Source organism: Macrobrachium nipponense, chromosome 42, assembly GCF_015104395.2.
Source record: "Macrobrachium nipponense isolate FS-2020 chromosome 42, ASM1510439v2, whole genome shotgun sequence".
Taxonomy (NCBI): Eukaryota; Metazoa; Arthropoda; class Malacostraca; order Decapoda; family Palaemonidae; genus Macrobrachium; species Macrobrachium nipponense.
In genome coordinates this window covers 12,233,266-12,254,889 of record NC_061103.1, presented here as the reverse complement: position 1 = coordinate 12,254,889, position 21,624 = coordinate 12,233,266, and the positions used below count along the sequence as shown (strand labels likewise).

Here is a 21,624-nt window from a genome sequence, read left to right as displayed (position 1 = left end):
CTCTGTTGTGTGCCTGCCTGTATAGCAGCATTGCCACTCACTCAACTCTGTCAGTGCCAATATTTGGGATATCCATATTCCTGAATGCCAGTGAACCTTGAACTTGCTTACAGTGCTCCACTGTGTAGTGTTACTGTACCTTGCTAATCACTAATTTTTCGTGATCCTCATTTCTTAAGTCCATATTGAATTTAGTAGGACTACTGTTTGCTTGCATAGTAGTGGCACTTTGCATTGTGATTGTGATGTCACCAGTGCCACGGAGCTAGACAGTGCTCCTGTAATGTTTTATCTTCTGATAACTCTTTTAGAAAATGATCACAATTCATGAACAGAGCACGTGTTATGTTCAACCCTTCTTTTGAGAGACGATCTTGGTAATTCTGAAAGGTGTGTACCTCTAAAGGTGAGATTACACCAGGCTTCACCACACACTGCATACGTAAGACTCATCACCAACTCCTCCCTAATTCTTGTTAGTCCCGCCAGACTAACTCATCAAGGCAAGCTTGATGACTGAAGCCTGACCCAGACAATCCGCCAACGACAAATCACTAGTAAGCTTTTAACTGCCATCCATTTCTCTATCATACTGTAATCACCATGGAATGGAAGTGAGAAGAGATCCGTTGTTTGATTGAGTATTATCAGCATCATCCATGTTTATGGAATGTAAATTTAACATCATATAAAAATAGAGATGTACGTGACCGTCAGGAAAATAATGCTAAGGGTCACAGCACTCACATAGTGCAGAGGCAATACGCGCTGTGCAGCACGTTATGTCACTCAGGTGGGAAGGCATTTGCTGGCAGAAGTGACTTATGAAGCGCACCGTGAAGCCTAGTGTAAACTCACCTTTACCTTTTCTGCTCATAGCTGCGTGCTACTTAGTCAGTAATTGTGCAGATTGCACACAAGAAAATCATTTTGAGACTTCCAAAATTTTGGATTTTAAACTTTGCATTGACCCCGGCACTGCAACTATGACAACTATATAGTCATGTGCATTTATTCATTACAATGCACAGACAGGGTCAATGATTTACCTTTTTAAAGAAAAGTAAAGAAAAGGGGGTAAGTTGCTAGGACTATACAAGAAGCATCATAAATGACATTCCCTGCCAATCAGCAATTCACTACGCAGGGCACTCTCACGGAAATCTCCTACCTACTCCACCCTCTCAGCCTTAATGTACTGCCATTGTATTTCCATTGTCCCCTCGTGTATGTGCTGTTACATTTCCTTTTTAAAGGACACCTGCATCTTAGGCTATCAACAAGACACCGGCTGGAAAGGTGATCAAGCGCCGGAGAGTTAATCACCCGCCTTGGATAGAGGCGGAAAAGCAGGAAAGGCCCAGCATATAAGGAGGAGTCAGAGGTCGCTCGCCAGAGAGTGGCCTTTAGATGTGTAAATCGGATCCGTCCTCATTATTCCCTTGTAGTAAATTCAGTCTGGCTCAACATCAAGAAGTCTATCTCCAGGATAACAGGTACTGTCAAAATTGGAATTAACAGACACATTTTCTTCGACTATGCTTCTTATTTGCTCCCCTGTTTACTCTCTTGCAACCTCCTCCCACACGGTCGAGCTTTGGTCGACGAACTTTGTCCGATGTGACGTCAGAAGCGGATAAAGAGCGCGAAAAGTCAGAACTTAGCCGCGGTTTCTCCACTTCTGACGTCACATCGAACAAAGTTCGTCGAGCAAAGCTCGGCCGTGTGGACGGGGACTTAGTGAAGTGGTGTAATCTCACTTGTGCAAAGTAACTCAGATGTGTTAACCAGTTTGCATTTTAGTTTCTTTTGGGTGTTTTCCCTCTCAACCTTCAGCGTTCCCAAGTCAAACGTGTTATTTGTTTTGCAATCCAGTGACAGTGCATTTGTAATGCAGAATAGGTGATTGAGAAGCTGTGTCTCAACTGCTAACCACGGTGCCCTTCTCCCCATCTTCCATGTGAGAAGAATCAAGATTTTACATCTGAAGAGAGATTTTACTTGTAACCCTATGTTACGCGGTTCTGTTTAATGTTAGTCTTATTTTAGATGTTGCAATTTTGCAAAGAAAAGTGCAAAGAAATATTAGAAAAAACCTGTATAATCCAAAAAACTTACTGTATCTCCCATCTCAGTAAATTTACATAAATATTTTACAACAAATATAATCAGAATGTTACTGGCTTTAGTTGTTTTGATATGGTATGAGCTGTAATTTCACAAAATAAAATAAATCTATTTATTAGAAAAAAACATGTATGACTTGGTCAAATTTATGATTGTCTTATAAAAGATGCCCCACAAGAGGTTGTAAATAGCCATTTTCAACATCTCGTAGATGGTAAGAAAAATTTGTTGGAATTTTTTTTTTCTAACACCTTGTGCATTTACAGATCTTCCTCTTTCCACAGATGTGCCTTTTCTTCAATTGGCCGACCTCAAAGTTTAGCCTGGCTCTTAAGGGTTGAACTGAATTAAACTGAATATAAAATTTACGCCAAGGGCCAAGCACTGGGACCTATAAGGTCATTCAGCTCCGAGACAGAAATTGACGGTAAAAGGTTTGAAAGGTGTAAAGAGAGGAAAACCTCGCAGTTGCACTATGAATCAATTGAAAGTAAGAGGGAAGAACGGGAATATGAAAGGAAGTGCAGTAAAAGGATTGAAAGTGGTTGCAGCTAGGGGTCGAACATACTGGAAATAACCTTAACTAACACGTGTTTTGCTAGTTTCCATTTAACACTGATCTGTCACGTAAGCTTATCTGCTGTGAGTATCTGTGTTACAACGTTACCTGCTTTGCAGATTTTTGTGGACTTCCCCCATTGTGTGTCATCTTCTGTAATTCAACAGTGCCCCTCAAACATTTTCTTCCAGTGCCATTCTTGGAATAGAATACCCGAGATTCCAGTGGGAGCAATCATTGCTTACAGTGCTCCACCTAGTGTGTTGTGTTTACAATTATTATTATTAAGAGTTTTATCCACGTCTCAATGCACCATGTTTAATCACTAGACTTAGGGCCATATTTTAAAACTAACATCTTCGACAAAGAAGCTCCTCGTGACTAAAATGTATTATTGTGCAGCGAAGGGGCAGCCTTCATGACATCTTCGCTAACCTCCCCACATATTTTTTGTAAAATTAAAAGAGAACCGCAAAACTAATGCATGCACTATTGGAACGTATAAGACATGCCAAATATTTTAGAAGCCTATTTTTTTTTAAGTACTTCACTACAAATGGTCTTGTTTGCATTCTTGTAAAACACTGTCTTTGTACTTCAAAGACCTCACGTTCCCAAGTTCCTGGCTGCCGGGTGTTTATGAACTTTACTGCTGTAACAGAATCGTCTTTCACCTCCTCTTTTCAACTTGCACATAATGTTACTTTAAAACCTTCACCAAACCTTATCTTAATCACAATCAGAACTTGAAGAAGTATCACTGAAAGGTTATGATACATCCTTTTGCATTTCACTCTTTTTGTATTTTCCCAACCAAAATCCTTTCCCCATAACTGTAGGATACAAGAGGAGGGCCAGTAATCTCTAAAACTAGGCCTACTGTACTAATTCGCAGCCAAAATGAACATCAGAAACATTCAAAACACACACTAAGACATAGGGAAAACATTTTCAACTCCAGAATAAGAATGTGGTTTACAGTAAAAATGTACAATAGACTACTTTCCACAGCTTACCTAAGAATCAGGACTTACAGTATGCAATCTTAGATTACCCCCTGTAGACTTACTTCACTCTTTGTATTTTCCCCGTCCAAACAATAATTCAGGTTTCCTACTGTTCCCCCTCAAACCCCAAAGTACTTGTAGGGTATCAGGGGGTTTCATTATCTTTAAATTACTCATTTGTTATTAAAACAACTATCAAAGACATTTAAACACAAATAAGAATATATAATTATAAGGGTCAAGAATTACAAGTCTGCACCAAACTGAGACATTTTTAAAAGAATGCTCGAGCTCTAAAATCCCACATAACTGATGACACTTAAAACAAATGAACCAATCATGTAAAGTATCAGCATTTCCCAAATACCAACGCTTCCTACTGAAAATAACAAAAGACATTCCAGATATGCAAGCCATCCTTATCTACAATGCAGTATGAGAAACAAAATCCAGCCCAATGCTCTACTCCCATGATAGTGTTAATGCAGTGGACCCCAACCTATTTGCAGTTCAAGATTGGCAACTTCACCTACTCTCAGATTATTCTGTGGAACATATATCATTATTTGCAAAAAACTTTCATAGAGAAATAATCACTAATTACTGTATTTTCATATTTTCATGACAACATACATTTTTTAATATAAAACTATTAAAATAGGAAGTTATAAGCATCTATAGAGGGGTGTCAAGTATTCACGGATTTTAGGTATTTGCGGTTGGTTGTGGTCCCTAACCCCTAAGTATCCTGGGTGTCGAGTGGTTGTGGTCCCTAACCCCTAAGTATCCTGGGTGTCGAGTGGTTGTGGTCCCTAACCCCTAAGTATCCTGGGTGTCGAGTGGTTGTGGTCCCTAACCCCTGAGAATCCTGGGTGTCGAGTGGTTGTGGTCCCTAACCCCTGAGAATCCTGGGTGTCGAGTGGTTGTGGTCCCTAACCCCTGAGAATCCTGGGTGTCGAGTGGTTGTGGTCCCTAACCCACGGAATCCTGGGTGTTGAATGTATTTACAAACTTAGAAAATATCCACAAAGGGAACAATGTCTGCTGGCAAATATCTTGGTAACACTAAATTTGTGATAGATTTGAGCATGAGTGTCGTAATAAACATAATAAAGAAACTTATAACATAAAATCTCAAACATTGAGTAATGGCTAAAAGTAAAATAAGGTATTGTTTTATTGTAAACTTATTGGATTTTGGATTTGAGAATATAATTTTCTTGTGTTTTACCGTGTTATTTAAACAATTCTGATATTAGTTTTGTGTGCAAATGAGTAAGTTTAGTTGCACAGCCTTCAATTTGGGGAACCAAAGTGGAATACAAGTGATAACCCTCTCACATTAGGCAATTAGAATAATGGAATGTTTTCAAACGATCATGCACTAGGTGACTAGGGTAAGGGCCGGGTACCCTATGTTTGGACAAGTTAGTTTAGTTGAGGTTGGTTAGATCAATTGTGGGGAAAAAAGGAATATACTACCAGAAATGTTCAAAACATATTAAAACACATGCAAATATTTTCAAATCCAAAATGCAAAAGTGATTTGAAGTAAAATTCTACCTTAGTACCTTTTATTTCAATTTACAGTGCCCTAGGTTAGGTTTGGTGGAGGTCTAAGGGGGCATGCCGCCAACCCCAATCCAAGTTAAGATCACCCACAAGCGCCAGTTTCCCACTGTAGTCGCCATAGGCCTAATTGTAGACTATGGTTGGTTCACTTAAGGTAGATTCTTGGGCGAGCCCTATACCTACGAGACGTTTGTTTGGCGGGCACTGATTGGCTGGGAGCTGCCTACCTCCAGGTACCAGCCAATAAGCAACCACCAAACAAACGTCTTGTTAGCATACAGCTCACCCAAGAATCTACCTTACGTGAACCAGCTATAGAGGAATATCCAATATCCATAAAACTACTACCTACCTAATTTGCTTACAACTTTAATGTCAAAACATGCCCAAAAAGACGTGCTAAAGCATAAATTAACCGTAATTTCAAATCCGGAACTCGAATTTGGTTTAAAGCAAAAATCTGCCATTAGACCTTACCTTGCCTCTCCTGTGCGGGTAGCCCACTGCGCTCCGAGATTAGGCCTAGCAAAGGCTATAATAGTCTCTTTGTCTTCCAGTACGCTGGCTTAGTCAAGTCGAAATGGACAGCAATGTCCGACACTGGATGTATATTAAGATTAATAGGTTCTGACAGACACGCATTCAGTAGTGGATAAGTTAGTGTATCAAAATCGAGTTATCAAATTGCTGTCGAGGGTAGGGTAGCCGATAGAGTTTTCTTGACAGATAGCTACAGTCTCTTCCTCTCAATCATTTCCAACAGTTATTGTCCAAAAACAGCATTATAATTACTTTGCTTAGCTACACCTAGGACATCATCTAAGTAGGTTAGATTATTCTATGACAACTCAAGGCGAAATACCTAGTTGGTATACTTTTACAACTCAAAACGATCACCTAAAACAAGGATTAACTAACTGCACGAAGCACAAACGGCGACTTAGGTTTGACGCTTCTCTTTTCTTTATTTTCGGTAGGAGATCTGACGTCTTTTACTAGAGCCGATGTATCTACTCCCTTGCAAAATCGCATCAGAAATACAAAGATTAGTCATGCTAACTTTTATTTGTGGAGGAATGTTAGTTAATATCTGATGTGTAGCAGTGAAGGTATGGGATGAATCATGAGTTTATCTAAATCGCATGAGGTTCATTCCAAATTCGTTCAAACAATATCCATGCTCCCCCTCCATTAATATTGTTTATCATTTTTATACAAAATACTTTACTCTTAGGATGGCTGCAATATAACCTCTCTTCTTCAGGCTCTCCAGGTCTGGCATGCGAAGGAAAAAATCTGCAGATTATGGATTAAGGCCACCTGGTTTTACACTTTATTGTACAACCGATAGTAAATAAATCCCACGGGGCACTGTCTCGCCCAGTCTCGCTTCTCACAAGGAACAAAATTAAAGCTCCATTCTTTATTAGATAAGAATTCATTATAAAAAAAATGATGCGAGATGTACGTCATGATAAAAGACAAAAAACGAATAAGAAAGACTGAAGGAACACATCACATAAATACACGTAAGATCACTGACAAATATAGGTTAATGGAGCCAAAATGTAACAAAGGCATTGGAAAAGGACTATATTCAACAAGTTGCTTCCAAAAAGCAACTGACAAATGAATGGGGCCCGCCAGAAGGGCCAAATGAAGGCCGAGACGAGGGCCTCCAAAAATAGGAAGGGTGGTGATAATGGATCTTCATTTAGCAAAAAGCCATACTGCAAAATTGGCTTATAATTCTGAACTCTTCTACTGTATGATGTTTTGCTCTTCTTTCGAGGTTAATACCAAATAATAATCTTAGGAGAGGAAGATTTAAGATACATATTCGCTTGCAGAAACTACATAACAAAGATTTACGTAACAAATTCGGTTCAATATTTGCAATAATCATCACCTACAGTTTAAAATCGACGAATGAAAAGATATTCTTGCTGCTAAAGACATTTCACGACCAAAAGAAGTAAAGCAATCTGAATAAGTTTTAATGTAGCTTCGCCAGCATGTATCCAGGATAACACATGAAATCCAGCAACAAGAGCACAGAACCCAAAAGGAATAACTAATACCTGGTTTATGTATCCACTCCTGTTGCCGGCTCTCTCCTATCCAAGCAAATTTTTTTTCCCCAACGGCCTGTATGACGCGAGAACGGTCCACTCTGTATCTATGGGTGTCATCTTTCGGTCGAGGACACGACTTTTAACCATAGTCCTCCCTCACGAAGAGTGCCAAAAATGGATGTCCCTTTGACACGGCTAATTGTTGTTTTCTTTTTATTTTACCTATTGGAAGTAATACATCACTTAAAACACTTCAGTCTCACCTATTAGGTAGCTATACGTTTAAGTGCTGTTAATTGGCCTTTATAAGAACATTCTTCCCACTGATCATCACAACAATAATTACGCAGCAGTATGTGGACGTGTATTCTAATTGCTTTTTCATAACGATTGGATTTTACTTTTAAATAACACCAACTTTGATCCATCCTTTGAAAAATTGCCCTGGTCTAACCATCAATTCTAATCAATCCTCCAGGAAAATAGAAAATCGTTGTCAACTAAACACTCAATAAAACGAACAAGAGTTAGCAAAAAAAACTCGAATGCACCTCCCTTGTCGACCACTTTTCCTTCTCTCTTTCTCTCGTGTTCTCCTCGATTCCGTCTCTGCTTTTTTCTCTTCCTGATTGATTTTGAAATGCGCATGAAAGAGAGGTGATGCGTCGTCGCGCCCAGCCAAAACAATAGAGACAACATAAATCAATTGTCTTAGATCGCAGTGGGTGGACTCGACCGGCACGCAAGCCAATTTCGCCTTCCATTGCTACAGAAAGACGTATTGCCTAGCTTTTGTTTAAAGACAAGGAAGTCAATATACAAAGGTTCTAGTTTCGTCATATTTTAGTGATTCATTTTCTGCAAAGCATCATCATATTTCAGTGACATACAATTACAGAACGTTGCATTTCAAAAACTCGTGCTTTGTAAATCAGTTCGTTTCGTATTCGTGTAACACGAACTAATCAGGATGAAACTACGCAATATATCACAGCAGAGGGCAAAGAACCAGGTACTACTTGCATTACTTGTTTTTCTTTCTGAATTCTATCTTCAATGTGAGCACAAGAAACCTAATGAGATTTTTTATATATATATATATATATTATATATATATATATATATATATATATATATATATATATATATGTATATATATATGTAGTATGTATGTATGTATATTCACACTAAGATTACCACCGTAGTCCTGTGTATCGTAAAATGCAATGGAAAGGAAAACTACTACCTTTGCAGATAGACTTTTTTTTTTCAGTCTAAGTCTAGGCCCAACGCCAATAACTGTGGTTGACATTTACAAGGGCATACGGTTGTAACACTTCAGCCAGTTCTTGAAACGATGCTGGATGCGCAGCGGAAGAAGCATCAACCCCCTAGGCCTAGCTAAAGAGCAGTAGTGGTGACAAGAATATATATATATATATATATATATATATATATATAGATATCTATATATATATATAGAAGATATATATATATATAGTATAATATATATATATATATATATTAATTCTTATTATATATAATATATATATATTATAAAATACTTAAAATCACAGGAGATGCACGTGACCTCATGATATAAGCGAATACCACAGGAAAAATAATAGGCAGAAATTCGCAGCAGAGCGCGTTCGTCCTTTAATGTCATATTAACGAAAGCACTCGGCTACGTATTTTTGACTATTATTTTTCTGTGGATTCGCTTAATATGTATATATATATAATATATATAATATATATCATATATATATATATATATATATATATATTCTTTTTGCTGACTAATCCCTTAACTAGAGTATATAGCAGAATTAAAATTCCGCTGCGATACTTCATTTTTTGTGCCTCTGCTTTTATTTGCAGACTTTAAAAGCTGTAGCAGCACGACTTATGAAATTCATTACGAGCTGCATATAAAAAAATAAAGTACTTCACTCCTTAAATATTCAGAACGCTTTCAATGAGACGAATCGGTCGGTATACATTTCGATACACACCTCCCGCTCCCAGGTCATCGTGACTCTTAAACGCGAATTCTCGAGGAAATGCGTTTTGACTTGTTCGTAAAATCTGTGATCCGTCTCTTTCAGACGTTTGCAAGTGAGGAGAAAATGGAGTTTGTGCAAATAAGGTCTGTAGACTCAAAAACAGATGGTGAAGGTAGGTATAGACTTGCACACGGCCTTATTAATGCTTGCTTATTTGAGGAAATAGACACGCAGGCATAGTTGACTCGAAGACAGACTTCTAGTGTAATTAGTTCTGCCAGTGGTAATTAACTGCTTGTCCCGTAAAGCAAAGCATCGCTCGGGTTAAAATGGAAGTGACACAACTTCGTTAAAAATGCCCATATTGCTGTTTTAATTCTTTTACAGGTCAATAAACAGATAGATATTTTAGACGGGCAATCCCATTTAGACAATTCTGCCCAGTTTGACAATAGAGAGAGAGAGAGAGAGAGAGAGGTGGGGTCATCATTTCACGAGCACTGTACCGAACTTCGAGTATAATCTTGATGAAACAGAATTCTTCTTCTCCCAGATCTTGGTCCCGAGAGCCTTTTTGCAACAGGGCTCCCTTCCCCTATCAGATGCACAACGCCCCTCATCCATCTTTCTCTCTTTCGCTGGCTGTCAACTTGGGAACTGTCTCTCCCCTATGAATATGTTAATCGTTCCTATCGGTTGTTGCAGTACTCCACCCGGCCGTTGGTGAGCACGGGGCATTGGCTCCTGTTGGTCGCCTCTTCGTCCAAACTGCGACAGAATTCCTTCATGGGCACGTCCTCGCAGGACAGCATAGCACTTCCTACAGAAGACCCCTCGACGGTGGCGGTGAGGTTCGGGTAGAAGGACGCCTTCATGATCTCCTTTTCGTCCCCGGAAGTGATGGCGAAGTGAGTGGGTCGGAGGCACCAGCAACTGCCACCGCAGAAGTTCTCTTGTCTGCGGAAAGACAATGGTCAAATTATTACTATGAACATAATGAGAGACTGAGGACAAGAATAACTGAAGTTACATCGACAACAACACTGAAAGTGAGATGACTGCCCCCTTGTTTATTTAAATTGGGGTTTCAACATCAAGTTAAACATTTCAACATTAATTTTGTTAGGTCTAGGTAATAACTCCGTCGGGCATTTCTTTGGAAATTACAGGTTCCTAAAGTATTTGGGTTGCTTATTAAGAATTTATCGTTATTTTTTTTTGGGGGGTGGTCGACTGTATTAACCCTCAGGAGTTATAAGTTTATAATAAGCACGGCAAAATACATTTAACGCCCCAATCCGTAGTGGCTGTCGTATTCGAGGGAACGTTCTTTGCAGTCCTTGAGGAGTCACTGCCTAGAATTACTTTAATTTTAGAGGAGTGAAAACCAATCGTGAGTCTGATTTTAACATGAAAACAAAAATGGAATCATTGTGCCACAGACACACACCCACTTACACAAACGTGTGCGTAACTAGTAGACAACCGGGACTAAATAAGTATTTGTAAGAGACACGCAGGCACCGTTCAGGAGTGGCAACCTCCCTCGATCGGTGCTAAACGACAAATGACTGCTATTTGGAATTCAGTATAGCAGTCTTTAGTCGTTGCGCTCGTTGCACGGTAGTAATAACATCACGCTTTAAAAGTGATACACACTGCTTCGTGTGTAAAACTATCTAAACTTATGGAGCAGTTGATCTTAGGATAGAATTTTTTGCGGTATCAAGTCAAAAGTGCATAGTACTATAGTAGGAAGGAAGGAGGGAACATTTTAGTTGTTGAAAAGCCACTCATCATCTTTCCCCCACGAATATTCAGTCCTTGGATAAAATTCAGTCAGGTTTTGGCAGTCTGCTAGATTTGTATCCCTAAACCAGAACCCAACTCAGGATATCTTGAAGCAAATCCATCTGGCGAATTCTACTAGACTAGAGAGCATAACTACTTTCATGTTTTATATGGGTTCGAGAGGGCGGTACTGAAGGTAGGGAATCTCTCTCTCTCTCTCTCTCTCTCTCTCTCTCTCTCTCTCTCTCTCTCTCTCTCTCCGCCCAAATAACTGGCTCTTTCAACTGTGGATCAGATCGGATCTGCACACATATGGATTCGGAGCCATGAAGTCCATCGCAGCGTCGTCGGGAAGAACAGTCGAGGTCACTTTCGGGGTAACCTTGTTACATGAGGCACCGGTTATCAGATCCTTCGCAATCCTGGATAGATGCCGCAAGGAACCTGTTATCATGACTGCAACATTTGCCTGATATAAAGACAGACTGTTATTTGAATGTGCAATTATTGTATCAATCAAGAATATGATTATTATGTTCGTTGATGAACGCCCTCGAATCTATTTGAGCTGTTTGTGTAGAATTTAATTGTCTGCTCATCTTGAGAGAAGGGGGATCTATACCTGACCCTATCATTCTACATGACGAAGAATGAAAGCGGGAAATAAAGCCATAAAAAGGGAGGCTAATCATGAGGAAAGTATATCAATGACAGTCGATGTTAGGGGTCTGAAATCCACTGACAAACTAACACAAGAAAAAAAATCAATATCTAAGGAATAGTCACTATGATATTCTAATTGATTAACGGAAAAGGAACCGAGGCTTAAGACGCGGCTTAAATATGATTTGGTTTGTTTGTATGGTGTTTTTACGTTGCATGGAACCAATGGTTATCAGCAACGCGACCAACGGCTTTACGTGACTTCGAACAACGTCGAGAGTGAACTTGCGTCACCAGAAATACACATCTCTCACTCATCAATGGAATGGCCGAGATTCGAACCCGCGACCATAAATATGATTTGAGAAATATGATTTGGGAGACTGAAATAAAATATGATTTGATCAACCTCTCGCAAACCAACAGCCAGACTTCTTCCTTCCTTCCTTCTTTCCCAGGCGACGACGACGCAAACATGTAGCAAGCGCTCAGTGGCGTGGTTGGTTTGTTGTTTGCTTCTCACCTCGGTGGTCGCGGGTTCGATTCTCGGCCATTCCATTGAGGAGTGAGAGATGTGTATTTCTGGTGACAAAAGTTCACTCTCGACGTGGTTCGGAAGTCACGTCAAGCCGTTGGTCCCGTTGCTAAATAACCACTGGTTCCATGCAACGTAAAAACACCATAAAAACAAACAAGCATGCAGCGTTGATGGGTGTCTCTCGAAATGAGTTGCCGTCTCGCTTCGCTTTCGGGGGTCATTTCCATTCATCTGTCTCCCTGTGTTTGCTTTTGGATTCATAAACGTCTTTATGTTGACTTTATGAGTTGCATAAAAATCAACAAGTAAAGAATTTTCTATTTAGTCTTTGAATAAAGCCTTGTTTAGTCCAACTATAGTTGTAAACAAGCAATCAGTCAACAAGCGCAGGACAGCTCTCTGATATTTTATTCATAGTTGTTTTATGTATCAACCAGAATATTTGGGAAACATATTTTCGCGATTTCACACCTTGAGGAATTATTCGTGTCCATTGCTTCTTCCAACCTTTCCACCATCGTCATCTCTTAGGATAATGATAATGGCTGCAAGGCGTTCACTTATCTTACCTAAGGGCTCAAGGGACCTCCCTCCTCCTCAGAACAGACTTGACTCAAATCTCATCGTCTGGGATCAGCCCTGAAAAGTGGAGGCGATCCGTTGGGGCTACCGCTCTTGAGCACACATCCTTCATAACATTTAATGAACGTCCCTCACAATATAATCGGGACGCTCCTGAGTATAAGCGATGGCGCATGCGCATGCTGAGGAGATCAGATAAAAATATAAATTTTCAAACGTCCCCGACCATCCATCTTACTCGGTGTCTGGATTCGCATCCATGTTTGCATCTGAGCCTGTGATCGATGTAAAAGGGCAGCTCGGGCGCTGACTAAATTTGAACAATGCTGGGACTCCATGCTTTCTTAAACATGCACCAGAGACAACCAGAGAGGCAAGAAGCACTTGTTCTCTTATCATCGTCCTTTGAATTTATCTGGAAATAATGACACCAAGGTTTAAGGGCAAAATCCTACTTCGAGCAACATTCCATTATCGACACAAACAGTATATTTTGGAATTCTGGTCATTTCACTTCATACTATTCCAAAGCGCTCAGGGATTCGTTGAAGTCAATGAAATTGGCCATTTGCTTATTTTATGAATAATATTTGATAGGTTTCATTAAGCTATAAATTTCAATGCGCATCAGTATCTGACGGTGATCTTTTCCTGACAACCTCCGTAGCCAGTTGAACTTGCTGACGAACATCTTTATCAAGAAAAAGTGTTCAGATCATGACGAACCCTCACATTCTTTCCTCGTTACGGCGTCGGTGACCCTGGTAGTTTTGACGCCAGAAAACCCACAATCAATCAATCTTTCCTCGTTAACGCTTCTGGATGTTCCACCGTCCACGAGGTGCGAGTTTTCAAAGAAATCGCGTCTTCGTGGGGTCTCCCCAAACCTCCCTCCCCCAACTCGAAAAACTAAATGATTTTAAGGGTGCAAAAAAGAAAAAAAAAAAAAAAAGTGGGGGGAAGGGGCGGGACCTCCAAGGAAAAATTCAAGACAAAAGCTCTTTTAACTGTTGATATACCTTCCACTGTTGAAAAATCAAGTCCGCAGTGTAGTAGTACGTGTGCATATTGCTATATACTACAGGACGCTTTCGCCAACTTGATCAGTTGTTTCTTCATCCTGAATCAAGTTGGCGAAAGCCTCCTGTATATAGTAATACACAAACACATGATACTGCGGACTTGATTTTTCCATTTAACATCACGAGGAAGTCATATCAAATCATACCTTCCGTTCTTTTGAGTCTTGTCCCTGAAATACCATTTTGCTTAGAAATAAAGAAAAAGAATTTCAATTCGTCATGGTCAGACGTAGATCCCAGAGCTCGGGAGCACTACTTGATGTTTTGTTTTTATGGTGTTTTTACGTTGCATGGAACCAGTGGTTATTCAGCAACGGGACCAACGGCTTTACGTGACTTCCGAACCACGTCGAGAGTGAACTTCTAACACCAGAAATACACATCTCTCACTCCTCAATGGAATTGCCGAGAATCGAACCCGCGACCACCGAGGTGAGAAGCAAACACCAAACCAACCACACGCCACTGAGGCGCTACTACTACTTGAGTGTGTAGCTTGAAATCGACTTATGGAGTTGCACACTTCCATCTTAATGTCTTTTCCCGAGGTCTTGAACAGTTTCGAGATCGCTGGACCCTTGGTTAAAATTTGTGTCATCCCATAATGCTCACTGAAGGGAAGAAGGCGAAATGAAAAGCGATCCTGTCAAAACTATAGCTGGTTCACTTAAGGTAGATTCTTGGGTGAGCCCTATGCCTGCGAGACGTTTGTTTGGTGGCCGCTGATTGGCCGGGAGCTGCCTTCCTCCCGGTACCAGCTAATCAGCGGCCGCCAAACAAACGTCTAGTTAGCATAGAGCTCATCGAAGAATCTATCTTAAGTGAACCAGCATTAGTATCCATCGACTGGTCGTGGTGCGAATGCGTCGAGATTTGCGACGGGCATCGGCAGGAACTTTTCTCCTCCGGTGAAAAGAACAATCAGCTTTTCATCATCTCAAGAGACCAAAAGTACACGCAAGTTATCCTTGGCATGGCGACAATTATGAGCACAGTATTCGCCGAATAAACATTATCGTTCCACTTGAGACATGTTGATCTTTCAATATTGTTGTAGACTCTAACAAAAAAGAACGATGATAATAATAACCGAAAGAAGAGCAACAATCAAAAGACAACGTTGACACGACTCCAGAAACACGAAGCGAGAAGAATCGAGGAAGAACAAGTGAGGGAATGCCACTTGCATTGCTGCCACGCCCCCAACCGCCCATAAAAAGATTCCCCGGTATGATAATTTCATTTACAGATATCACCAACTCCAGCCGTCCATTCCCATTCTCGGCGCCCAGAATTCGTGTACAATTTATGACGGTTACTGCTTGAGCAGGAATCAGCCACGATTTCTGGGAATCTCAATTCGCCAAGGGAAGAAAAATCGGTTCCTGTCAAGTTTGCATTCATTCGCGTCACCTCGATGTGTGTGAAAGGAATCCAATGGAATTCGTGATGGGCCTTTGCTTGTGCTTGTTCATATGGACACCTCTGGATATTATATTCTTGTGTGTTACTGAATGCGTCCATATCAGCTGATCTGCATCAAACACTATACTAGCATCGCTGCCTCTGTTGCAAACATATGAAAATTGAGGGCCATTTGTTTTAATTCAGTTATGTATGAGGCAGAGGAGTTTCATGCCAATCAGTTAGTGTGTGTGTCATAATTAGCAATGAAGCTATTTAGATCTTAGATCTTGTAATAAAGACAATCAGTAACACATTATATAAGAAGTATAACGTTCAAATGCAATGCTCTCTCGCTCTCTCTCTCTCTCTCTCTCTTTCTGTGTATATATATATATATATATATATTATATATATATATATATATATGTATGTATGTATGTATGTATATATATATATATATATATATATATATATATATATATCACTGTCTGTGCATGAATCTGCAACATAATTTGCACGATTCAAGATTGCATGAGTGTGAATCATGTTTTTTAATTCGCAAAATCAACTGTCGTCAACTTCAAAGGCCAACATCTCCAATCCAAGGCGATACATTGAAGCTCGGGAAGAAAGATCTCATTGGCGCAGTCATTGGTGGATGGGCAAATTGTTTTAGTTTTCCTGTAAAAGAAAATTATTGAACAGGTTTTGTCTGTCCGCCCTCGGACCTTAAGAACTACTGAGGCTAGAGGGCTGCAAATCGGTATCTTAATCATCCACCCTCCAATCATCAAACATATCAAATTGCAGCCCTGTAGCCTTAGTAGTTTTTACTTTATTTAAGATTAAGGTTAGGCATGGATCGTGTGTATGGCATCGATATAGGAGCCAACACAGGCCACTACCGGCCGCGGCTGAGAGTTTCATACAGCATTTTACGATGTACACCCGAGTTGGCCAAACAGTGGCGTCACTTGTTTGGTCGATCGCTGTTCCCCCACAATCCTATATAAACAAAAACAAAATAAACAAGCATAATTATTATATATATATATATATAATATAGGTTATATATATATTATATAATGTGTGTGGTAGTGTGTTTGGTGTGTGGGTGTGTGTGTGTGTTGTATGTTGTATAGCTGAATCAGCGAAAGTTTGGAAACGTGATAAATCTATAAATAAAGGTATAAGCCACGAAGGAAAGATCAACAACGTTGCTTATCTTTCCTCCGTGTCTTATACCTATATGATAAATATATATATATATATATATATATATATAATAATATGTATGTATGTATAATATATATATATAAATGAGGCAAGTGTACTCATGTTTTGTCGTACTATGGCGCTATTTGAAAACAAAAAAAATTCCACACGAAATAATATGCGATTGTGTAGTACTATGGTAGATCGTAAAAGAGTTTCAAAAGTCTGGCCACCCCTGATGTACAGAAAACTCGATTGCGTCGAAGAAACATCGGCCCATTTTTTACTTCTTTGGAACTTTCTCAGACTCATGACACAGGAGGCTATATACTCACACGACTTGAGAGAAACATGATTTGCGTATTTGAAAATAAACTTCCACATACAGGGGTTCTCAAAGTGGTCGATATCGACCCCCATATCGACCCCCAGGGGTCAATGGAACCATCGGGTCGATTAATAGTCAGGGGGTCGATGAACTAACTAATTGGTCTGTGAATGTTCATTGCTTGGGTCTACAGGACCAATGAAGCCTCCAATTGGAAATTCTCGTTAATACTTTATTAAAATCTCATTATCAGACCTTATCATATTTAAAATATATATATATGAGATATATATAAGAATATATATATAGATATATCTATATATATAGATATATATATATATGTTGTGTGTGTGTGTGTTGTGTGTGTGTGTGTGTGTGTGTGTGTGTGTGTGTAATACTTTCTTGAATTAAAAAAGAAAGAGAAAATAGAACAACAATAGAAGAAGAAAACGGTATGTTGCATTGAGAATCAAGTTACTGGTGCATCTAAATTTCTAAACATTTGCTTACTGTGTGTTACTTTATTATCATACTGCATGTCAAGTACTAATCTAAATACTACTAAAGTTGATTTTGGAATTGTTCTTTTTTTCCCTTGAATTATTAATAATTAAATGCTAGTCTAGGGGGTCGAACAGAAAATTTGAAACTTCACAGACTCTGGAAATCACAGACTCTGGACTGATCTTGATTTTCTGGTTGGAAGGTTGAACGTCAGAAGGTCATACTTAACAGGCTGATACGAATCACTTCATAATTTATATGTCATTTGTCATTGATTTTAGTTAGCTTTTTATCTTATTTGCCGTTATTTATCCTGATATTCTCTTTTGATTCTCTCTCTGACTGCTTCCGCTTTACGGGATCCTTGTGGCATTCTGCTTTTCCATTTAGGGTTACAGCTGTAGTAGTAGTAGTAGTAGTAGTAGTTAGTAGTAGTAGTAGTAGTAGTAGTAGTAGTTACTACATCCGCTCCCACGAAATCCAAACGTTTTGTGGTTCCCCGGTAGTTAGTAAGTAATTTTATTGACAAAAAATATGCAATTATTAGTACAAATTTGTCCACAGAGACATAATACAAAATAAACAAAGTGAATAATAATCTCTTCTGTTCTTGCAAGTACATAGCCTATAAAGAAAAATACAACATCAAGTGCAAATAACATAGACCTATAAGACTATGAGGGTCTGAAACCTTCGGATTTTGGAAATAACGATGATAAAACACAGTCCGGAGCAGGAAGAGGAAGTTGGCAATTTCAATGTGACATATTGAGAAAAGCCTTCATAAACTTTCTAATGCAATAATACTTAACACTGGACAAAACAATGATGATGTATACAAATGTTCAACTGATCATTTCAGCACAATAACACGAGAACTGCAGCAGGTATCTTATATCTATTTATCCGACCTATAAGCTCACAAACTTAATCTTTTTTTTTTTTTTTGTATTTTTTGAGCGAAGACCAATGTAATGTAGAATTGGCTGCACTTTAAAAGGCCATCAGAAATGGAGCGTGTGAATTAGAACAGAGAGCAAATTCCACAGCTTGGCATTAGATTGAAAAGTTTACGAAATTGATCAGTCGATAAAAGTGCTGACCCTCACACACTCAGTGGGAGATCTGGTGGCTTAGCGGGTTTTAGAAAGCCATCTACGAAGATCAGCAGCTCTTTGTCATTTTGTGACTGGCAACAACATACAAGTATGTATCATAAGATGATGTATATACATCGAATGGTAATTTCCAGGAGAGTGTTCATGAACTCATACCGTAACGCAATGACATCAGAATATACTTGTTGGATAATCTGGCATTTTTATGGAACATAAAGATCAGCTTTGCATGAATACAGTCATGAACAATACTCTTGCCAACAAGAGACATTTACACACAAAACAGCTGTAGAACAACGTGTGCTGGAAATGCTCAAACCAAAACAGACAAATGTTTTAATCGAGAGGACGCCATAAGGAAAGAAACTTCGGGACATTCACAGAGGCGGATTAGACTAATCCAGAAGCTCTTGTCGATAATCTGTCGAAGAGTCATTACCTTTATTACTGAGGCACTCCAGACTTTAGGAAGTATTAACGTCAAAGCTAAAGATGGAGCACTAACGACAAGAAAAAAAAAAAAAAAAAAAAAACTGCTAAGCGCAAGAAGTTCGGTTTCTCGGGAAGACACGTGAGCCCCTCCATTGGTGGCCACTTTTAGCAGCAAAAGAGGATCTGGTCGGTGATTTAAAAGCTACCTGGCGAGAGTTGATCCCGAAGCAGACCCATAAATTTAAGTATCATAATCTATCACTAATAATGTTGCACCTTAATACAACATGCACGATCCGAATCTACGTGTTAGCACCACGAGTAGAGTGAGATGACTTCATAATCAAATGTAATACTAAGGCTGTGATGCAATGCGTGGTGGATGGGATGCTCCTCATTTACATACGCGGTAAGCACGAGTCCTAGGATCCCTGTTTTTGGGTCTCTTCATTCATTCTGATTCTCGGCATCTTCTTTTTCTATTCTTTTATTTGATACTAAAGTATACTGACAAATGAGACGTCACCCAACGGGAGATGTCTGATTCATCAGTCTATCTGCAATTCTTGCGGAGTGACAAACTATCCACTCGTTAACAATGAACTTCATTTGCTCGGCAAACGCTCATGATTCGCCGTATTATTCACGATCGAGCTGAATAATGCATAAATATCTACACCCCTTCATGGGACATTAAAAATGAAAGTAGTATATGAATTCTTCCATTTTTTAAATCCCCGTTTTGGTTAAAAAATTCTGATGGAACAAATATGGCTTTATATTATTGTGTTCAGTCTATTTTAGCGGTGGATTCGTTACATCACTGTCTACGGAATACAGTCACGTAGCTACAGACTCAGAGGGACGCCATGGCAGTCAGCACGAGCAAAAGAATGAGCGATGCATTGACTGTCATCAACGATTAAGTAAGAATCATTAGAAGTGCTGATTACTGTCAGTACTTTGAAAGGCATTTGCGTACATGTAACAGCCCAGGGTGCATTCGCGGTATCGAGTGGCTGCGCTGAAATCAGCGTTGCATTCGTGTTACTGAATCTGTGAGGTGGAATCGTGATCACGGAGCTCGCCCTGCTTCGCTTTGCAGGAGGCAGTAGAGCTATGACGGGTGTTCTTCAACATGCATGTGTGGGGATCAATCACACAAAAACAGAAATGAGCAACGCAGTATTGCTTCCGATCAATTACATAAAAATAGAAAAGAGCAACGCGGTATTACTTCCGTGATGAATGTATGTATGTATGTATGTATGTATGTATATATATATATATATATATATATATATATATATATATATATATATATACACACACACACACACACACACACACACATATATATATATATATATATATATATATATATATATATATATATATATATATATATATATGTGTGTGTGTGTGTGTGTGTGTGTGTGTGTGTGTGTGCCATCAGGCATAACTATGGCGGACTACGGTTACAAAAATACAAAAAATGACCGACAATCTGTCATCTATCACGTGCATGATTCAACATATATCTACGTAGCAACCAATTATACCACGGATGCAAAATGAATTTCCAAACACCAATGAATGAACTGGCAGCCAAATATACGCCTAATGACTAACAGCATTCTGACCATGGTCTGAGAATACTGATGATCCTTAAGCCATGATTCTGACCACCAGCTGAATTGGTTTAAAATAGCCATATTCGAACAGTCAGCTCTGATGTACAGGATGGCGATGCTCTGTCATACCAAGGTTTACAAATCTTGGGCTCATCTGTCACCCGTATACCAGTCAGTAATAGTCTACACTATATACTACATGAGTCCGCATCAGCAGTTCTGAAAATTAAATATGCAAGCTGATAATCAAACCTGAAGCAGTTAACATCTGACAACCGACCTCATCCATATGTATCACGCTATATATTATTATTTACAGTATAATATTCAAATAGCTAACTGAAAGAATCCTACAGACGGCCTACTAGTGTTCTGGCAGCCACTAACGTGGAGGACGCTCTTCATGTAGGTCTGGCAGTTAGCGAAATAAAACGAATCAATATCGCCTCACATTTCCTGAGCCCATTGTATATGACTGCATAAATGATGTATAGATAGTGATGAGGGCTTGTGAAGGAAAGGACATCTCATGAGCTATTCAAAATGGTCGGCTACCTCTCACTGCTGGTTCCCTATCTGCTCTTGGGTAGAGATTCCACAATTGATTAATGGCCTTCTGGAGGCGTTATCTCTCTCTCTCTCTCTCTCTCTCTCTCTCTCTTCTCTCTCTCTTTCATGTATGTTCATGCACGTGTACAATACGTCAATACGCTAATGGATGCGCGTGCTTGTAGGCGCTTTTCCCTATATATATATATATATATATATATATATATATATATATATATATATATATATATATATATATATATATTGCGTGCGTGTGTGTGTATGTATATATATGAAGTGTTGACTGAGGGACAAAGAATGAGACAGAAGCATATATTTTGAAAAGCTTCCATCCTTTGTAATTGGCCGAACAAATACCTCTAAACAATTGAAATATCTTCTAAACAATCGGAATAGAAACGCTGTAAAACA

General features: G+C 39.2%; 1 protein-coding gene across 1 annotated transcript in view; it reads right to left on the bottom strand.

Moving 5' to 3' along the window:
• Positions 1-9,204: 9,204 nt before the first annotated feature.
• The window catches only part of LOC135212978 (uncharacterized), a 199,226-nt gene continuing 186,806 nt past the window's right edge, over positions 9,205-21,624 (bottom strand). Inside the window, exon 6 of the mRNA XM_064246741.1 lies at positions 9,205-10,306. Coding sequence (XP_064102811.1) covers positions 10,039-10,306 — 268 coding nt within the window. The 3' untranslated portion in view covers positions 9,205-10,038. The remainder of the gene's footprint in view (positions 10,307-21,624) is intronic.